Raw genomic sequence first — 20,761 nt, 5'->3', positions numbered from 1 at the left:
CACTGATATATAAAAAGGCATACTGCTCTTATTATTATTTCTGAAATGTTCCTTGATGTTTACTTTTTTGTGATTATTTTTTCTCATGGGAAAATGCATTGAAAATTTTTAAAAAATATGATCACATATGCTATGTATCTTTACTTGTGGTTTTCAAAAAAACTTAAATCTTTTTTTGCCTGTGCAGGGCCTTTGTTTTGCACGGGCTTTCTCTGGTTGTGGCAAGCAGGGCCTGCTCTTCCTTATGGTGCCCAGTCTTCTCATTGCAGAGCACAGACTAGGCATGTGGGCTTAGTAGTTATGGCTCCCAGGCTCTAGAGAATGGGCTCAGTAGTTGTGGCTCTCGGGCTTTCTTCGAGGTATATGGAATCTTCGCAGATCAGGGATCAAACCCTTGTCTCCCGCATTGGCAGGCGGATTCTTTACCTCTGAGCCACGAGGGAAGCCCCCACAAAAACTTCTTGACCAAAAGATTATAACAGGAAACTGGAATATCCATTTGGGAATAGGGATGGGCAAACCAAACATTACCATATTACAGTTATCAGATCTCTTTATTACAAAGCAATGATAGTGATTTGATTTTTGGAAATGCACCTTTTAAATTGATAATTTGGTTAAAAAATTACAGCACTTTTCTCCTTCCACTGTGTTGCTGAATATGAATTATCAAGATAAAGTTATACTACTCTGAAAGATTTCTTGTAAGTTGAATAATGTTTTTCCCAACTCCCTGGCCTAAAGGAGGCCCTCCCTTGAAGGTGATAATAAGCAGGGTTCAGATGCCCCACATGTGAACTCTAGGCATCATCTGACTGTCATTCCCCTGTCACATCTCTGCAGCTCCAAGTGCATCCCCCCTCCCAGAGTTCCCACTGGGAGAGAATGAAGAAATAGTGGCCTGCTGCTGCTAAGTCACTAGATAAGTTTAATTCAAGTAGCATAGATAGTGGAAGGCTGAGAGAAGCTTCATTACATTTGTAACATTCAAGTTTCTGTCAGGTACTTAATCCTGAGGTAAATGTGTGTCCTGAAGGTTTTTAAAGGGATTCCCCTTAAAGTTTATCACTGTCGTCTCCATGTGACTTTCAGAGGGGGTAGATGGAACTGCATGGTGTGCCAAAAAGAATTCAGGATAACTCTCCATATTTAGGGAAAAGGAGTGAGTGCAGTTTATGCCCTCACCAAAGAGGACAGGACTAACTGACGGGGGCAGTGGCAGTGGGAGACAGTTTCCAGGTGGCTGTGAGCTGTAGCTGAAGCTATCCATGAGGAACTGCTGCTTGCGTGGCTTGAGTGTCTCATTGCTGGATCCTTCAAATCAGTGGTCTGAAGCCATTGGTCATGAGGTTGTGGAGAATTCCTGTGTGGTTCTAAGTGTTATCCAGCCTCTAAGGTCCCTTGCCACTTCGTGATTTTGTGCCACCTATATGTGCAAGTGAGCATGTTTGTACCAGCTTTACTCTGTGTGATGGGCTTCCCTGATTGCTCAGTTGGTAAAGAATCTGCCTGCAATGCGGGAGACCTAGGTTCGATCCCTAGGTTGGGAAGATCTCCTGGAGAAGGGAAAGGCTACCCACTCCAGTATTCTTGGCTGGAGAATTCCATGGACTCTATAGTCCATGGGGTCCCAAAGAATTGGACACAACTGAGCGACTTTCACTTTCACTTGCTCTATGATAGGAAAGAAAATCATCATTGTGAGCTACTTCAGCTATGGTGTTGGTTTCAGGTTTTAGTGGGCTTTGCCTTTCCTCAGAGACATTGCTGTATTGGGACTGCCTGGAATAAAGGTGGAAGGAAGGGGAAGAGTTTGTTGAGAAGAAAGCTGAGCTGACCTATACTCTGTTTTAAAAAATTGTTTAAAAAAAGGTGGGATGGTGGGGGAGAAAACTACTTGATTTTGGTCAAGTATGAAAGTGAAAGTGTTAGTCACTCAGTCGTGGCTGACTCTTTACGACCCCATGGACTGTAGCCCTCCAGGCTCCTCTGTCCATAGGATTTCCCAGGCAAAAATACTGGAGTGGGTAGCTGTCCTCTTCTCCAGAGATCTGGAATCTTCTTGCATTGCAGGCAGATTCTTTACCGTCTGAGCCACTATACCACAGATTTAAAATAGTGTAATGATGGCTTATTAGAGCTGTGATTTAGGTATAGTTTTGAAGTGGTATATGTATATACAGATATATAGGTGTGATGGTGGTATACTGCAGTAAGTGTTTTCATATGGCTGGGTAAAATACTTCAGCATGTCTGTTAAATAGCTTCTTTTTTTTTTAAACTTGTAAGGTGCTAGGGGAGGGAGGTTTGAGTGACCTGAATGTTTTTACTTGAAAATAAAATCTGTCATATGTTTTTCTTACTGCTGTCAAGTACTACGCATTTCAAAGAATTAAAATATTTTGTAGCATCTGAATGCAGAAGCTGAACTCTCTCCTCCCTTTCTTTCACATAGGTTTCCACTTGAGTGGCACAGTGACAGAACCTGCAATACAATCGGAGCCAGAAACTGTTTGCAACGTGGCCATCAGCTTTGATCGTTGCAAGATTACCTCAGTGACCTGCAGCTGTGGAAACAAGGACATATTTTATTGTGCACATGTTGTGGCACTGTCTTTATACCGCATCCGCAAGCCAGATCAGGTCAAATTGCATCTTCCCATTTCAGAGACTCTCTTTCAAATGAATAGAGACCAACTACAAAAGTTTGTACAGTATTTGATCACAGTGCACCACACAGAAGTTTTGCCAACTGCTCAAAAATTAGCAGATGAAATTCTTTCCCAGAATTCAGAAATCAACCAAGTACATGGTGAGTATAGACAGTCATTCTATAGCTTGCTTCTTGGGATTATTGTTCATTTATAAGTTTAATTCTTCTATATACAAGTAAACTAAATATGAATTAGATCATCAGCATTGCCCTTAGGTAGCTGAGGGTTTAAATTCGGTTTTGCATCTTAAAACATTTCTTCTGAAGTGTTCTATATATTCTCTGAGATACCAAGCCTTTTATGCTCAGAAAGATCTCTTATTTGTTAAAGCTTGGCTCTTAAACATTTATGTTTTGTATTAATACAGTTTTATCAAATACTAGATATTGGCTATGGTAAACACAAATTCACCCTTGTCAGCTGTTGTCAGTAAACTGACTTGCACATATTTAGAATTTTTTTCATTTTCTTAAAACAGTGTATTTTCCAAGGCATTAAGTTTCTGATATGATACTGCATGTTAAGAAATAATTTATCTTAGAAAAATACTAACATTTGTTTAGAGAGAGTTTAGGATATGACTATTATTCTGTATAAGAAATCTCAAAAAGAGTTTAAGTCTTTTATACACTGAACTTATCTCACTTATTTGTTAGCATGTATATCAGCTGTCTACATATAGTTGAGATACGAGACCAGTTCACTCAGTCCTATCATTTTAGAAAAGTTCTTCCTTGACATAGAAAGTGTAAATGTTTAAGGAAATGTTGAGCTCATTTCCTAAAAACTTTTAAAATTGTGAGATGTAACACAGAAAAGTGCATAAAATATATATGTGCATATTAACAAAGCGAACCAACACCCAGGCCACGAAATAGACCACATTTGGCACTTGAGAGGGTTCCACATGTGCCCCCTTACTTTCAGTCACCAGCTCCTTTCTGTTCCTCATGGTGACCATTGCCTGATTTTTTTTACGGTAATCACTTCCTTGGTGCTTTGTGTTTTAACGTTAATATCACTAAACACTGGTTTAGTCTTACCTGATTTTAAGCTTTAGGTATCTGACTTCTTTTTTGGGGGGAGGATTACGTACTTGTTAATTTTTGGCTGTGCGTTGCTGCATGCCGGCTTCTCACTGCAGTGTCCTCTCTCGTGGAGCACAGGCTCTAGGACTCAGTAGGTGTGGATCCCGGGCTCCAGAGCACAGGCTCAGTAGTTGCGGCACATGGGCTTAGTTGCTCTGCAGCATGTGGGATCTTCCCAGATCAGAGGATCGAACCCATATTCCCTGCATTGGCATATTCTTTACCATTGAGCCACGAGGGAAGCCCCTGTCTGACTTCTTTCATTCAAAATCATGAATGATTTGAATAATCATAAACATCATCTCATGTTTATGAGATTTATTTACATTGTTTCATGTACCATTTAGTTCATTCATTTTCACTGCTCTTAAGCAGCACTAGAAATACCAATAGAAGTGCAGTGTGAACCACATGTATAATTTTAAATATTTAAAAAGAAACAAGTAAAATTGATTTTAATAATATTAATCTCAATATACCTAAAAAGTCAATTCAGCATATTCATATTATTCTAACATTCATAAATTCAACAAAAATATTTATATATTTCCCTTCTTATTCACATTCTTCTTTGAAAATCTGTTTTACACTTAACCACAAGCACATCTCACATCAAACTCTAGCCACATTGCAGGTGTTCAGTAGCCACATGATTAGTAGCTACCTTATTGGAAACTAGCTCTCTAGAGAATATTCTGGGTATGAGGACACCATGATTTATTTGTCCATTTCACTGTTGATGAACCTTGTTTTGAATAAAGCTATGAACATTCTTTTATAAGTCTCCTGGTGTCTTATGATACTTTTAAAATGTCTTTTATGTCAGCAGAAAATCCACATAACCATATTTCTTCTAGCGCTCTCCATATCAGTCTCAGCTTTATTAAAGTAGCTGTTACAAGGTGTATAAAGCATTTTACTTGGTAGAGTCTGCCAGTGTTGAGTAACAGGATGGTAAACAACTCTGCCACAGAAGTACCCGGGACCCACCAAAAGCACATGCTCTCAAGGACTCTCTAAGTTTAAGTAGGCTTCTGCTCTGTCATACCGTCTGTCTCAGTTGTGTTACTGTGTGAAAATTGAGGCCAGCTAACAGTCATCTCAGAGATTTCTTAGGAGCCTATTTGTGGCTTCTTATTTCAACATTCACTGAAGGCAGAAGAATAGCATATACCATTTCTTCAAACTTTTATGTACTCCCTTTTTTTCCTTTCTTTAAAATTCATATAATCCACTTGGTCATTTAGTTCTCAGAGTTTTAGTTTAACTAGAGGTCCATACCAAGTCAGTTGTTGGTTCTGCATTTGTCTTCCTTGTTTTAAAGGATAGCAGCCCCCAGAATTCCTTATCTAAAAGCTTTTAAAATCTATTTCTGCGTCAAAATAGTGGGACTAATGAAACAATCTAAGGTTGGATGTAAGAAAGTATTCACATGACATTATATTTCTTTCAGACTTTCTAAAATTAGAAGAAAAAAACTAAGGAAATATCAAGGACAGAATGCAGCTTAGCTTTAAACTGAATGTGATTTTCGGATAACTGTTGTATGAGAACAGCTCCACGAGAGCAGTGAACTTGAGCAGTTTCTCCTGCCAGCTTTCTCCACTTAATTTATCATCAGATTTGCTCCTAGCCTGGAAATGGGCCAATTACACAAGCTGCCTTCCTGCTTTCCATTCTAGTGTGACAAGTGGCAAAAAAGAAGAGAGTTAGAAAGCAGGCCGTGACCTTAAGTGATGAAATGGGAAATCTGCTCCCTGGAGGGTCTTATTTTAACTGTTAGATTGATGACTTAGTAAGGGGTGGGATTTAAAATGTTTTGCAGTTATTTGACTACATGGTCCCACCTGCCTCCAGACATCTGTACATTAAGCATCCTCTAAGTCATTTTTTAAACAGTATTTTCTTGCATACTTTTGAGAATGTATTTTTTTCTTTGAGAAAAACGTTGAACATGAGTATTGGAAAGAGTTCATTTTTCTGTAAGGAAAGGCATCACTTTTACCTAACTAGATAAATAGAGTTAGGATAGGATTTAGATTAGATTTTGTTAGTAGGTATCTTAAAGAGAATGAGGTTTATCTTATCTAAATCCTTTTAAAAAGAAAGCCATAATATAATTTTTAAGTAAATGCAAACTATGCTGCTAACAGTAGGTTTTTCCTTTTCCTTATGAACTTGTCCTAAAGCTTCTTAAAATTCTGTTAGTTGCTTTACTTAACTATTTTGAAATATTTTTTAAAGAACTTTATGCTAAGGAATTAAAAGCTTTCTGAAGTCTATTCTAGGCATATTGTTCCTGATAATTTTCTTGTAAGCTACATATTGCAAATTTATAATTGTAATAGTTTGTAGATGAAGAAACCAAGGAGAATGGGTTAGTGACTTATTCAGGATCACAGATTGAGTAAAAGTACTTGAAATACAGACTTAGTTATCACAATTGTTCAGTCCTTGTCAGTTTTTTACATTTCATTTTAGTTTCATAAAATTTTCCACATAATTTTGATTAGATTAAATCAATTATTGTGTACTAAAAAGTGGCTGTAAGGTAGTTAATTGATGTTAATGGCCCTCCAGGGCGATTGCCCGTTGTAGTTTTGCATTGATAAGCAAAATTGTTTACCGTGGTTTTGTATTATAATAAAACTTTCTAGCTTCCATATTCTCCAAAAAAAGAAAAACTATTGTTTTTTCTTACTGTTTAGAAATTTATTGATTTCTAAACGCTAACCTACTCTCTTGGTTAATTCATCCCAGCCGTTTTTGGTCTCTTATGTTTCTTATTAATGTATTATAAATTAGTGAATTGTGGTATCTGGACAGGACATTGAAACCTGGAGACCTAGAGTACATTATTATCTCTGCTGTGTATTACCTGTATGACCCTGGGTAAGACTCATTTCTCTCATCTTTAAAATGCTCATAATCTTCACTAGCAGCATTGGAAAAATGTTAGTCATACTTACATATGTAAAATATTAAAGAAAAGATAAGAGTTTACCTCATGTTGGGGTACCCATAAGTAGTCATAGTTAAAAAGAAGAGAAAAAAAACCCATTGGGGGTTGGATGATAATAGAGTTGGAGGTCAGCTTGCTGTCCTCTGACTCTCTGGCATATATTTCCTTTTCTACTTTTTTCTCTTTTGCTGTTCCTTTTGGTGACCTCCCTACGTGATAGCCTATACTAGGCAGACTACAACAAAAAGGGACAGATTGAGCGTCACCTGTGGCATTGGTCTCTTCTTGGAACAGAGGGAAAGGACGTCATTTCTGTGGCCCTTTTACCCCCAGTGCTTGACTCAGTCCCCAAAGTATACTAGATTCATCCCTCATTTCACTGTTGACTGTCGAGAGATACCATCTCAGTCAGCCAAATGTTGAAGGGATGTGCAGTTGACCTTTGAACAATCTGGGTGTTAGGGACATCAGCCATCTGTGCAGTGGAAAATCCACGTGTAACTTACATAGTTAGTCCTGGGTGCCTGCAGTTCCTCTGTACCCGTGTTTCCTTGTACCCACAGTTCTTCTGTATCTGCAGTTCTACATCTGTGGATTCAACTGGGGATCATGTAGTACTTAGTATTTATTAATACTGTTGAAAAAAAATCCTGAATAATTGGACCTGTGCAATTCAAATTCAGTTGTTTGAGTCAGTTCTATTCACATGTCAGGTGAGGGATGACACATGACATATAAGATCTTTTCCACCCCTGCTTCTGTGACTGGTGGTAGTATTTTTATATAGACACACACAGAAGGACCAATGTGCCTCTTCTACCCAAGTGTGCATTTGTGTGTTGTTCTTCCATCAGACATTTCGTTTTGTTTCAGCATGGTTTCGTATACAACTAGCAGTATAAATTCCATTCATGCCTGCCTGTCTTGCTTAATTTAGCCTTCAAATACTTCCATGTCCAGCTGTTGTATATATCAATCCATTCAGTCTCTCCCAGATATTACCAAACAAGTGAATCTATTCAGCCATCCCATGTTTGTTGTGCAGCTTATTTTTACTTGATTTTAAGCTCCATCAGGGCTAGAACTATGACCTGTATCTTTTGGCAGCTTCCCTAAGGACATTATTTAAGAAGTAATGGACACTCAAAATTAGTTAAACAAAAAGTAACAGTGTCCTTTATTATGTAATAAAGGTCATTTATGACAAACCCATCAGTTAAAAATCATACTCAGTGGTGAAAAGCTGAAAGCCTTTCCTCTAAATTCAGGAATAAGACAAGGATGTCCACTCCCACCACTTCAATTTAACATAGTATTGGAAGGAAGATCTCACCACAGCAATCAGACAGAAAAAAGAAAAGCCATCCAAATTGAAAGAGAACTAAAATTGTTACTATTCACATAGAAAACCCTAAAATTTCCACCCAAAAGCTAATAAATGTATTCAGCAAAGTTGCAGGCTACAGGTTAATATGCAGAAATCTGTTGCATTTCTGTACACTAATAATGAAATATCAGAAAAAGAAAGTAAAAAAAGATAATGTCATTAGATTTAAATCAAAAAGAATAAAATACATAGGAATAAATTTAACTGAGTAGGTGAAAGGCCTGTGCTCTGAAAACAATAAAACATTGATGAAGGAAAATGCAGATGATAGACAGAAACAAAAAGATATCTCATGCTCTTGAATTAGAGTGATTAATATTGTTAAAATGGATATACTACCCAAGACAGCATATAGATTTGATACAATCCCTATCAAATAGCAATGACATTTTCCACAAAATTAGGACAGAAAATCCTAAAATTCATTGTTGTTGTTGTCGAGTTGCCAAGTTGCGTCCGACTCTGTGTGACCCTGTGGAGTGCAGTATGCCAGGCCTCTGTCCCTCACCACATCCTGGAGTTTGCTTAAGTTCATGTCTGTTGAATCAATGCTGCCTTCCAACCATTCCATCCTCTGTTGCCCTCTTCTCCTTCTGCCTTCAATCCTTCCCAACTTCAGGATCTTTTCCAATGAGTCGGCTCTTCACATCAGGTGGCCAAAGTGTTGGAGCTTCAACTTCAGCATCAGTCCTTTCAGTGAATATTCAGGACTGATTTCCTTTAGGATTGACTGGTTTGATCTCCTTGCTGTCCAAGGGACTCTCAAGAGTCTTCTCTAGCACCACAGTTCAGAAGCATGAATGCTTTGTTGCTCTGCCTTCTTTATGGTCCAACCCTCACATCCATACATGACTACTAGAAAGACCATAATCTTGACTATATGGACCTTTGTTGGCAAAGTGATGTCTTTGCTTTTTAATACACTGTCTAGCTTTGTTGTAGCTTTCCTGCCAGGAAGCAGTTTTCTTCTATTTTCATGGCTGCAGTCACCATCCACAGTGATTTTAGAGCCCAAGAAGAGGAAATCTCTTACTGCTTCCACCTTTGCCCCTTCTATTTACCAAGAAGTGATGGGACTGGATGCCATGATCTTAGTTTTTTTAATACTGAGTTTTAGGCCAGCTTTTTCACTTTCCTCTTTCACCCGCATCAAGAGGCTCTTCAGTTCCTCTTTACTTTCTGCCATTAAAGTGGTATCATCCATCTACACATCTGAGGTTATTGATATTTCTCCTGGCAATGTTGATTCCAGCCTGTAACTCATCCAGCCCGACATTTCACTTGATGTGCTCTGCATATAAGTTAAATAAACAGGGTGACAATAAACAGCCTTGTTGTACTCCTTTCTCAATTTTGAACCAGTCAGTTGTTTGATATAAGGTTCTTACTGTTGCTTTTTGACCCACATACAGATTTCTCAGGAGACAGGTAAGATATTCTGGTATTCCATCTCTTGAAGAATTTCCCACAGTTTGTTATGATCCACACAGTCAAAGGCTTTAGTGTACAATTCATATGGAACCACAGAAGACGCAGAATAACCAAAGCAATCTTGAGAGAAAAGAACAAATTTGGAGCTGTCACCCTCCCACTCATCGAACTATACTACAAAGCTACAGTAATCAAAACAGCATGGTACTGGTACAGAAACCAGACACAGAGATTAATGAACAGAATAAAGAGCCCAGAAGTAAATTCACACACCTGTGGTCAATTAATCTACAACAAAGGGGGCAAGAATATACAATGGAGAGAAGGCGGTCTCTTCAACATGTGGTTCTGGGAAAGCTGGACAGCCACATGTGAAACAGAGATTAGAACATTTTCTTCCAACATTAAAAAAAAATCAAAATGAATTAATGACTTAAATGTAAGACCTGAAACCATAAAACTTCTAGAAGAGAACATAGGCAGAATACTTATGATGTAAATTGTAGCAATATTTTTTGCATCTGTCTCCTAAGGCCAAAAAAAAAAAAAAAAAAAGCAAAAATAAATAGAACCTAATTAAACTTCAAAGCTTTTGCACAGTAAAGGAAACCATTGGCAAGACAATAAGCTTATAGAATGGGAGAAACTACCTGCAAATGATATGACTGATGTGGGATTAATATCTAAAATATACAAGTAGCTCATATAACTCAGTGTCAAAAAAAAGATAAACAGCCCATTCAAAAAAATGAATGAAGACCTGAATAGACATTTTTCCAAAAAAGAAATATAGATGGTTAATAGACACATGAAAAGATGCTCAACACCACTAATTGTTAGAGAAATGCAAATTAAAATAGCAGTAAGATATCACCTCATATCTGTCAGGGTGGCCATCATCAAAAAGTCTGCAAATAACAGGTTTTCCCTGGTAGCTTAGTGGTTAGGAGTCTGCCTGCCAGTGCAGGAGATACAGGTTCAGCACAAAGACCCAGTACAGCCATGAGTAAATTAATATTTTTTTTTAAAAAAGTCTACAAATAACAAATGTTGGAGAGGATGTGGAGAAAAGGGAACCCTTACACTCTGTTGGTGGGAATGTAAATTGGTGCAGCCACTTACATTAGAGGCATTACATTACAAACAGTACAGAGGTTCCTGAAAAAAAAAGAAAAATGAAAAACTACAAATAGATTTAACAGTGGATTCATTTGTGAATATATATACAGCGAAAAAAAATAAGAGTAATTTGAAAAGGTACATGCACCCCAGTGTTCATAGCAGCACTGTTTGTTTAGAATAGCCGTGATTTGGAAGCAATCCAGCTTCCCTGGTGGCTCAGCTGGTAAAGAATCCTCCTGCAATGCAGAAGACCTGGGTTCGAACCCCGGGTTGGAAAGATCCCCTGGAGAGGGGAATGGCTACCCACTCCAGTATTCTGGCCTGGAGAATTCCATAGACTACATAGTCCATGGGATCGCAAAGAGTCAGACACGACTGAGTGACTTTCACTTTCACTTTAGAGTGTCCATCAGTAGACAATTGGATAAAGAAAAAGGGGTGTATGAATATGAGTGGAATACTACTTTGTCATAGTAAAATAATGAAAGTTAGCCATATGTAGGAACAAGAGGCCATTATGCTTAGTGAAATAAGTCAAGACAGGGAAAGACAAATGCTCTATGATACCAAGGATATGTGGAATCTAAAATATAATAATAACAAATGTATGCAGCACAGTAGAAGGAGACTTACAGATATGAAAAACAAATTAGTGTTACCAGAGGGGAGGGGAAAGAGAGGAGTGTCAAATTAGGGTTATGAGATTAAGAGATACAAACCACTGTATATTAAAAAATAGATAAACAACAAGGGTATATGGTATAGTATAGGGAATTATAACCATTATTGTGTAGTTACTGTTGATGGAGTGTTGTCTATAAAAATACTGAACCCCTAAAACTAATATAATGTTGTAAATCAGTGATACTTTAAAAAAAGTAACCATATCATTTTTAAATTCTGTTTTCTTAGAATTTGGAGATTTATTCTTGTACACATGTTCCAAATATAAAGTGAGTGACAGTTGGAGTTGTTTGATGGAGGCTTCATGTCACATCTCTCTTCATTTTGTTTCCCTGTGGATGGTCATATTCATGGAATTGGGCTTGCATTAGCAACCAGGTTTTCAGTTATCCTAGGGAGATAATTGGGTTATTACAAGCATTATCCTTTCCATTGTAGAATATTCTGGCATTGACAGTTGGTGAAACAAAGGTATGACCTACTAGTGGTGGTCAATTTAATTAGCAAATATATTCTATAGGAGAGAATTAAAGTTGCTTTAAATGTGCCATCTCAAAGTGCAGTAGTGTGAAACTTAAAAAAAAAAGAATACATGTTGAAAAATGTATAGAAGTAAATGAAGATAAAAAGACAAGTACTCATTAGCTCTCTTAGTCTGCAGTAACTCCCTTATTCCCCCAAGGCAGCCACTGCTGATAGTGTGGTTTATAGTTTTTGAGGCAGTTTTTTGGTGCACACACAAGTATGTAATTTTTTAAAACAGTTTTAAAACGTTTTTTGTAGTTTCTTTTTTTTTTTTTTCCCATACATCCTGAATACTTTCTCTTAATAGCACAAAAAGGTCTGTTACTGTGTTAAGTGCTGTGTAGTATTACATATTATGGGTCTGTTTAATCATTAACATACCAAATGATTTCAAAATTGTTTTCATTTTTTTCTACTATGTGCAATGCTATTGTGACCATTCTTTTTGTATGTGTGAATTTGTGCAAGTGCTTTTGAGTAACAGATTCTTAGTGAATAGTAGAAATGCCAGAACAATTGGTATCAACATTTTGAGTTTTGTAATTACTGCCAAATTTCCCTTCAAAAATTACCAGTTTTACCATTAAGTTTTAATTAGAACTTGATGTTTTCATAACATGATTTAAATTTCTTCTAAAAAATTGTTGAAATATACAGTCATGCACACATGATCATCTGCATATGGGAAACATTTCATTTTAGCAGAAGAGAAGCAATCTTTTGGGAGGCGTCACATCTCTGACCCAGCAGGTATATACGGTAGTACAGAAGCAGCCAAGTTACTTTTAGCTTGATACCCTTGATCCTTTCTGTTTTTACCTCCAAATCGTGCCTTCTCTCATACCCTATAGTCATCTCTGACACTACCCCGACTCTCATAATTGTCAGTAGCTTGTTATCAGCTGTGATCAGTTTCCTCACCATCCCTCTCTCCTTAATGGAGGAGAAGGGAACAACAGAGGATGAGATGGTTGGATGGCCTTGCCAACTCAATGGATATGAGTTTGAGAAAACTCTGGCAGATAGCGAAGGACAGGGAAGCCTGGTGTGCTACAGTCCATGGGTCGCAAATTGTCCAACAGAACTTAGCGACTGAACAAGAACAAGTTTCCCTGTTGGCTCAATGAGTTTATTATTCCCATCTCCCTCACTGCAGGTTTTTCACCCCTTGCACTATAAGAGTACTCAGAGTGTTTAAGAGCTTAGCAGTTAGACAACCTGCATTAGAGTTCTAGTCCCTTTGCTGTCCAGCACTTTTAGTGGAGGGAAGGAACTAATTTCCTCAGGGCTTAGTTTTCTTATTTGTGAAACAGTCTGTAAAGAGTGCCTATTTCATAAGGTCAGGAGAGTTATAAAGGAGTAAAGTTGAGTTGCTATTATCCATCATTGTGATGTGGCAGTTGACGTGAGTCTTCAGCTGGCAGTGGTATCGTTGAGGAAAATATTTGTGAAGTTTAAAAAAAAAAAAACCTTTGAAAATAATCTGAACAAATCATTCTTGAACCTTGTAAACATAGTAGATCTCTTTTAATAAATCAAAAGAGTCAGGTTATGTAAAAATGAGACTTTCTGAGAACTTTGCATTTAATTATTTGTGTACTAAGTAATTGTTAATACATTAATACATCTGTTACTAGGTTATGGAAAATGACCTAACTCTTAAGCACTCTATGCTTATATTCTTCATTTTTTAATGAGCATTAGTGAATGTACAAGTGTTTTATTGCTCTTTATCCATATAAAAATACATGATTATTTCTGTACATGAATAAGTATGTCACTGGAACTTCTGAAGTAAATTAAATGATATTAAGTGATGAGTAATAAAGTCGGGTGAGAGGAAAAGAGTAGAGGAGCTATAAACCTTGACAGGCCTATTTGAGTTCCCTGAGCTATATCCTGATTACAGTGCTCCTTATTTATTTCTTTGGCATTTAGCTAAAGGGAAGGTGGCTTGTTGAGGCTGGCGCACGCCTGGAGTCCCTTTGTCATTATCTTCCAGGCTAAACAGGTTGTCCTCTCACAGTCCTGGAGAGGACACCACGCTGCATCATGGCAGCAGAATCACATGGACTGACCATTGAGACTAGGTGATGCAGGATCTGGCTGTCTCAGCCACCACAAAATTGTATATGGAAACGAAGACATTAGTTACTGCCTCGAAATGAGGATTTCAGTAAGAATAAAATTTAAAGGTTTTCTCAAGTGTGTGTTTATTCAGTACACATTATTACATTATTTTTCAGTGGTCTTCTAGTTCTCATCCCTGCTAAAGAGGCCTATCTTTTTCTTCTGAACCTGTATCACTGAAGTTTGCAGCGTTGCCTTTTCTCTCTCTGGGCCAATGTTTGATGTCAGGATTTTTGCCTTCAGCTTGTAAGACAGGTGTACCAGTGTCTTTGTAAGCCACAGACTTAATGTTTCCTATCTTTAATAGCAGGCACTAAAACTGTAGGAGATGGCATTCTTTTATAGGTCCTGCAAAAGAGGCTGAATTAATCACCTCTGCAGTGTAGACATCTGCTTCCTGCATTCTTCCTCTGTAGACTGATTTTGACAATTAAATTTTAACAACAATAAAAAAAGAGCACTGCTACTTAAATATAAATGCTTAAAGCATTATTTGGACAACCGTGGTATTGAGGCAGTTAGGTCACAGTTAAGATGAAGATGTAAACTAAAACCTTTCACTTTTTGTTTGAATTTGTTTTCCAGCAGTTTTGAGAAAAGAGAAATAATTAAATTCCCCATTAGAATACAAGGCTGTGAATAATTCCACATACCAAATATAGCATGAGCCAGTTACTGAATATATCTTAATATCTCAGTTTAAAATTTGCAGTGTGACTTGGTGGTGTCCAGTGCTTGGAATTGACTGTTTTTGTGATAAGAGACAGACATCTTAGTCAATAGGTCTTACATTTATTATACTTTGGTGAGTACACTGGACTTGGTGAGTACTTTTCAATCCAAAGATCCAGAATGTGCCACCATGTTTAAGATTCCCTCCAAATACAGAATTGTTTCCCAGCCACACTTCCCATCTCCACAGCCCCTGCCATGTTATCTATGGCAAGGATTCTGGTTCAGTAGGTCTGAAGTGGTGCCTAAGCATCTACTTTTCACAGTGTGCTTCAGGAGTCTTGATACACTCCTGATCTTGAGAACTGCTGGGGTAAGAGTTTTGATACTGGAGTAAATCAAAACTAAAGCAGAACCAAATCAAGTAGCAGACAGGGCAGGCCAGAGACTTGTACAGTAGTCCTTCACGTTCATGAACTCTCCTTTGCTCTCCTCCTGTGGCATTATGTAACCAAGGTAGGAGAGTGAATCAAATTCATACACTGGCTGGGAGCAAGAGCCAATAAAACCGTTGCACTTTGTTCAACAGATAATTTCACTTTCCCTGAAGGCTTGAAACTTTGTAAAATTAAGCTTTAGTCATAAAATGCTCACAAAGATTAATTACACAGTTGTAAAAGTTACAGAGTTTATAATTATAAATATAAATAAGGATAAAAAATATGATAGTTTTAAAACACTTTAAAGGACCATTTAATTTATATACACAGATTCTGGTTCCTGCCCAGTGTGGTTTATATCTAATAGCAAATGTATAAATGCTTGAATTATGTTTCTCTTTGCCTGCCTTTCTCAAAGCTAAATTCTGAAAGGTTTGTCTTTGATTATAGACAGCCATTAGCAAGTAGAAATAAATCTTGCACATCTACATTTTATGCAAGGCTTAGTCAGTACTTTAATGCATATAATCATGACATTTAGGATTTAAGCGTTTGGACTTCAGCATTAAAGTTTAATAAATAAATTTCCTCTTTTGGGAGGGATGTTGTAAACATGAATTCCCTGGTATATAATGTAAAGTGTATGTGTCTTTTTTCCTAAAATGTTGAGTTATGTTTAGAGTAAATTTATGTTTTATTTATCAACTAATTACCTTTGTGTGCATTCTTATGACTAAATTGTTTTCTGCATAGTCACATGAGAAAATTTCTAATTTTTATTACTTAATTTTTTATTCCTACATAATAGAAGATTAGGGTTGAGGAAATAGAGGCCTATCTTTGTGCAGGTGTGTGTCTGTGTCATCTTTCTCTAGAATCAAAGAGGTGAGCTGGATTAGGGGTTGTGTATCCCTATGGGATACAGATATAACCCCAGTAGTTAATTAGCTCTTCACAATATTGTGTGTGCTTAAATTTTCCTGTAAAGGAGAAACATGCTAACAGATCCCAGTATTCTTCCTTAAATTTTTCTTTGATTTATGGTTGACAGCCACTGCCTTGATGCTTTCAGGGTTCAACCTGAGCTCCAAGGTTCTGGGATATATTCTTCAGCAGGGGAGAGAACTGGGAGACTGCATTTGGCAGTGTGGGCTGTGGACAGACAGGTCATAACCACTCTGAACCTGTGTTTCTCCATCTATAGAAAGGGGATCATGAGCTATACTCACCTCCAGGGGACATTGTGAGAAGAAAATGAAATATAATTCATGTGAGGATACTTGAGCAGTAGTTCGTCTTTGATAGGATTTCCTTCCTTGGTAGGAGTGGAATGTATTTATATCTTTCTACCTCCTTGTTTTCCCCCCATTCCTCCCAGTACTTGATAGTGGCTCTTGCCCAGCCTTTAAGTGTTGGCCTTCCGTATGGTTCCATCCTAGACAATTTTTTTACCCTGTACCGCGTCCCATAGTATATCTAGCTCCATACTTTAAATCCTTCCCCCTCTTCTTGGCTGAGTATCTCAGAGGTACTTCAAATTCACCACGTCTAAAACTGAACTCATGGCCTTCCCTGGTGGTCCAGTGGTTAAGACTCAGTGCTTCCACTGCAGGGGGTGTAAGTTCTGTACCTGGTTGGGGAACTAAGATCCTGCATATCGAGAGGTGTGGCCAAGATATTAAAAATAATAATAATACAAAAATCCGTACTCATGATCCACACACTGCCCCTCCCTGAAACCTGATCCTGCTGCTCTGGTGGTCTGTGTATCAGGGAGTGAGTCATCCAGTGTGTTATCTAATTGTATAATCCAGAAAACTGTGTCTCTCTGAGTTCCCTGATCACCCATATCTCAGGTGTATCTTTCCACTGCAGTACATAAAGAATCTTCACATTCACTTTTATGGCTGCTTGAAAATCCCATGGATGGTGGAGCCTGGTGGGCTACAGTCCACGGGGTCGCAAAGAGTCGGACATGACTGAGCAACTCCACCACCACCACCAATACGCCATGGTAGGACTGTTGAAATTGATGTGTATCAGAGCAGAACATCTTCTACTTTCTAGATTATTCTTTTCTTCTACTCTGCATGGCCTTGTTGTGAATTACCATTCATTACTTTAGGGAGAAAGAGTAAACTCCTCACCGGTCAGTGTTCCCTGGCCCTGCTGTTCTCGAGTTGTCTTGTACTGCTCTTCTCCCTCATCCTCTCCTGTTGGGTTGCATGGACATGTATGTTTTGTTTCATCCACACACCGTGTTCCCTTCTGCCTGAGACCTCTGCGTAAGCCTTAGTCTCACATGTAGATTCAGTGCTTCCTTTTCCTGCCTTTAGTCATCTTCTAATCTGCTTAAGGCAGATCTCAGCTCCGTGTGCTTATTCTGCCAATCCAAGGCCAGGTCAGAGCTCTCTGATACAGTCTCCTGGCTCTTTGTCCTTTGCTATGAACAGTTCATTTATTCTTAAATGTTTATATGGGTGATTACATTGGTATTTGTTTCACACACTTAAAGCAGTGTTTCTATAATAGTAAATTGCAACCCATTATTCATTATGAAATCAGTTTTAAAAATTATGAGCTTTTAAAAAGTGAAATAGTACAGAAAATATCAGACCTTCTCACTTTTACAGTAAGGATATTTTTTGGTCATACTGTTGCTTCAGATTAATAAATAGATGTGATCATATAAGTGTCCAGATACACAGGTGTATTGGGTATGGTATTAATTATGTTTCTTATTGTGGCTCTTAGTCAAAAAAGTTTGAAAGCCATTGACTAGATGGTAAATTCTATGAGGACAGGAATTCTGTTTTGTACCCCATTCCATCCCTGAGTCTAGCAGAGGACTCTCAGTAAGTATGTTGGCTGAGTGGATGAACGCACACTTTCTCAGGGAGGTCTACAGACCTATTCTTGCTCCTAGCGACTAATGGAACCTGGTCCCAAGTGCGTGTTGGTGATTATTTCCTTGGCCAAATGAGTCTGTGTGAGATTATTAAAAGAAAAGAAGTGTGGAACCATATCTACAGAGTTTCTTTTAGGGCTTAATAAGCAGATGAAACACTATTAATGAGAGGTTTTAGATTTAGTTTTTGTATTACTTAATGAATCTTAGGCCTTTAATACCATTTTATTTTATTAATAAATATAAAACAGTTTTCACTTGCCTAAATATCCAGGTAATTTTAATTTCTAAGGTAGTCTGCAGACTGTTACATAGATGTTATCATTTGTGTTTACTTCAGCAATAAAATATTTATGCAGTTTGGCAAGGTGATACTACAACCTGGTTTAGTACAACAGCTGCACTGCCTGTTCCCGAGTGGCTTGATTTCCCTTTTTAATCTTTGGTTTTCTGCAGCTGAAGACCTATGTCAGCATGTAGTTTATACACAGCAAATAATGGTGAGAGCTTCTTGAATTAACAGAGTCAAGAGAAATACTCTGCTGAGTTTACTTGGTTTCATATTTTTTAATGTCTTTGAAAAACATCTTACTAACAAGCCGTACACAGCAGAGATTTATAAACACATATATTTACAATGAGACAATATTTACAATATTACAATATTTACATTTTTGTGAATTTTTTTATTCTTTAGAGAACCTGTAAACTCATCTCCTCATGTACAGTCTCTGGTATTAAAAAAAGGAAACGTCTCAGTTCTTAAGTCAACACCTTTCAGCTTAGCACAGATCAGCAAAGTTCTGCATATAAAAGAATAATTTCACACTTATTTTCGGTCATACATTTGTATGTATATTAAGATTGGATTAAAAAGTATTTAGGCAAAAAGTGTAGAATCTTAATTCTTTTCAAGTTTATTGTCAGATCCTTTTAGCACAGAGTTTTTATCTAGCATATGTGTTATTTTTTCTTTCTATTTCTAGGTGCTCCTGACCCAACAGCAGGTGCTAGTATAGATGATGAAAACTGCTGGCACTTAGATGAAGAGCAGGTTCAAGAACAGGTTAAACTGTTCCTTTCCCAGGGCGGGTACCACGGATCAGGGAAGCAGCTTAATTTGCTCTTTGCAAAGGTATGACTTTTTATTTTTAAAGAAATATTCTAAATATATACATTTATAGAAAGTATATACTACCATGTATAGAATAAGATAAAGGCTTCTTTGTAAATTTTTTTTCTTTTTTTAAGAAATGGAAATTGCCTGGCAGTCCAGTGGTTAGGACTCCACACTTTTACTGCTGGGGCTCCAGTTCAGTCCCTGGGCAGGGGTGACCAAGATCCTGTCAGCTGAGTGGCATGGCCCAAGGGAAAAAAAATAAACAAAGTTATAATCAACCATTAGAGACTTCTGTGTTGTAATGCAAGCATTAATTTACTTAGATGTCTTTAGGTAAGATATGGGCCATTTTTGTCTTTTTTCAGTTCTTATACAATTTTGAAAAACTGTTCAATACTAAAAATAGCTTGATGTTAATTGAAATGCCATTTTTTCAGGTTTTTTTTTAAATTTTTCTGGTTATTTTTCCCAAGTAGAGCATAAATTTGAATATAGTCCTTAAGATATGCTTTGTATAATTAGTTTAATGTCAGTATTTTAAAATTAGTTTCAAGAACATAAACTTTGGAGTCATAGAATCCTGGGTTTAAATCTCAGTTCTAAAATTTTGAGTGTGTATACCTTTGCAAGTTATTTAAGTCAGTTTCCTCATGTATAAATTTGGCTAAATAGTAGCATATCCCTTCAAGTTGTTGTGATTATGATGTTATATTATAATGGTGTCTTAACAGTAGTTGGGTCTTGGTAAATGTTAATTTTCATCACAAACATTTGATAGCCTAAGAGACAAAAGTTATCTTTAGTATAAGTTCATTGTGAACAGAAGCTGCGTCTGTTGCTTTACACGGAACTTGAGTACCATGAACATAGTTCTAAATACTGGATAAAATGCTTTTTAAATAATGTTAAGGCAATGTCTTTTCATTGGGGGTGCAGCCATCATTATAGATAATGAATTCAGATTGGTTTTAAAGGAACAGGTAACTATGTTCATTGATACTTTTGTTAAACAATTTCTCTCATATTCATAGTAATTAAAACCTTTTGTGGGTAAGTTTAGTCACTCAATCATGTCCGACTCTTTGCAACTCCATGGACGATAGCCCACCAGACTCCTCTGTCCAATAGGATTTCCTAGGCAAGAATACTGGAGTGGATTGCCATTTCTCAGAAGAATTGAAGTAAACTGTTATTGCTTATGGCCCAAAACTAGTGTATTCTGATTAATGAAAACCCTTTACATAAAGATTTAGCCCCGGATTTTCCTGGCAGTCCAGTGGTTTAAGACTCCGAGCTCCCACTTCAGTGAGCACAGGTTCCATCCCTGGTCAGGAAGCTAAGATCCCATATGCCATGCAGTGCAGCCCTTAAAAAAGGTTTTATCTCATGTACCATATACAGATTGCCAGTTTTTCAAGAATTACAGTAGTGGCTCAAACAGTAAAACATCTGCCTGCAATTCAAGAGGCCCAGTTTAATTCCTGGGTCCGGAAGATCCCCTGGAGAAGGAAGTGGCTACTCACTCCAGTATTCTTGCCTGGAGAATCCCATGGACAGAGGAGCCTGGTGGGCTACAGT

The 20,761-nt window shown here is 37.5% G+C and overlaps 1 protein-coding gene across 2 annotated transcripts in view; it reads left to right on the top strand.

The window, feature by feature from the left end:
- ZSWIM6 (zinc finger SWIM-type containing 6) overlaps positions 1–20,761 on the top strand; it is a 211,228-nt gene that overhangs the window by 125,902 nt on the left and 64,565 nt on the right. For both annotated transcript variants that reach the window (XM_043488889.1, XM_043488890.1), the window contains exons 2-3: positions 2,456–2,812; positions 19,050–19,198. In XM_043488889.1, the coding sequence (XP_043344824.1) occupies positions 2,456–2,812; positions 19,050–19,198 (506 nt within the window). The remainder of the gene's footprint in view (positions 1–2,455; positions 2,813–19,049; positions 19,199–20,761) is intronic.

This window comes from Cervus canadensis, chromosome 16 (assembly GCF_019320065.1).
Source record: "Cervus canadensis isolate Bull #8, Minnesota chromosome 16, ASM1932006v1, whole genome shotgun sequence".
Classification (NCBI taxonomy): domain Eukaryota; kingdom Metazoa; phylum Chordata; class Mammalia; order Artiodactyla; family Cervidae; genus Cervus; species Cervus canadensis.
Note: the sequence above shows the minus strand (reverse complement) of the source record. Positions and strands in the feature narration are given on the sequence as shown.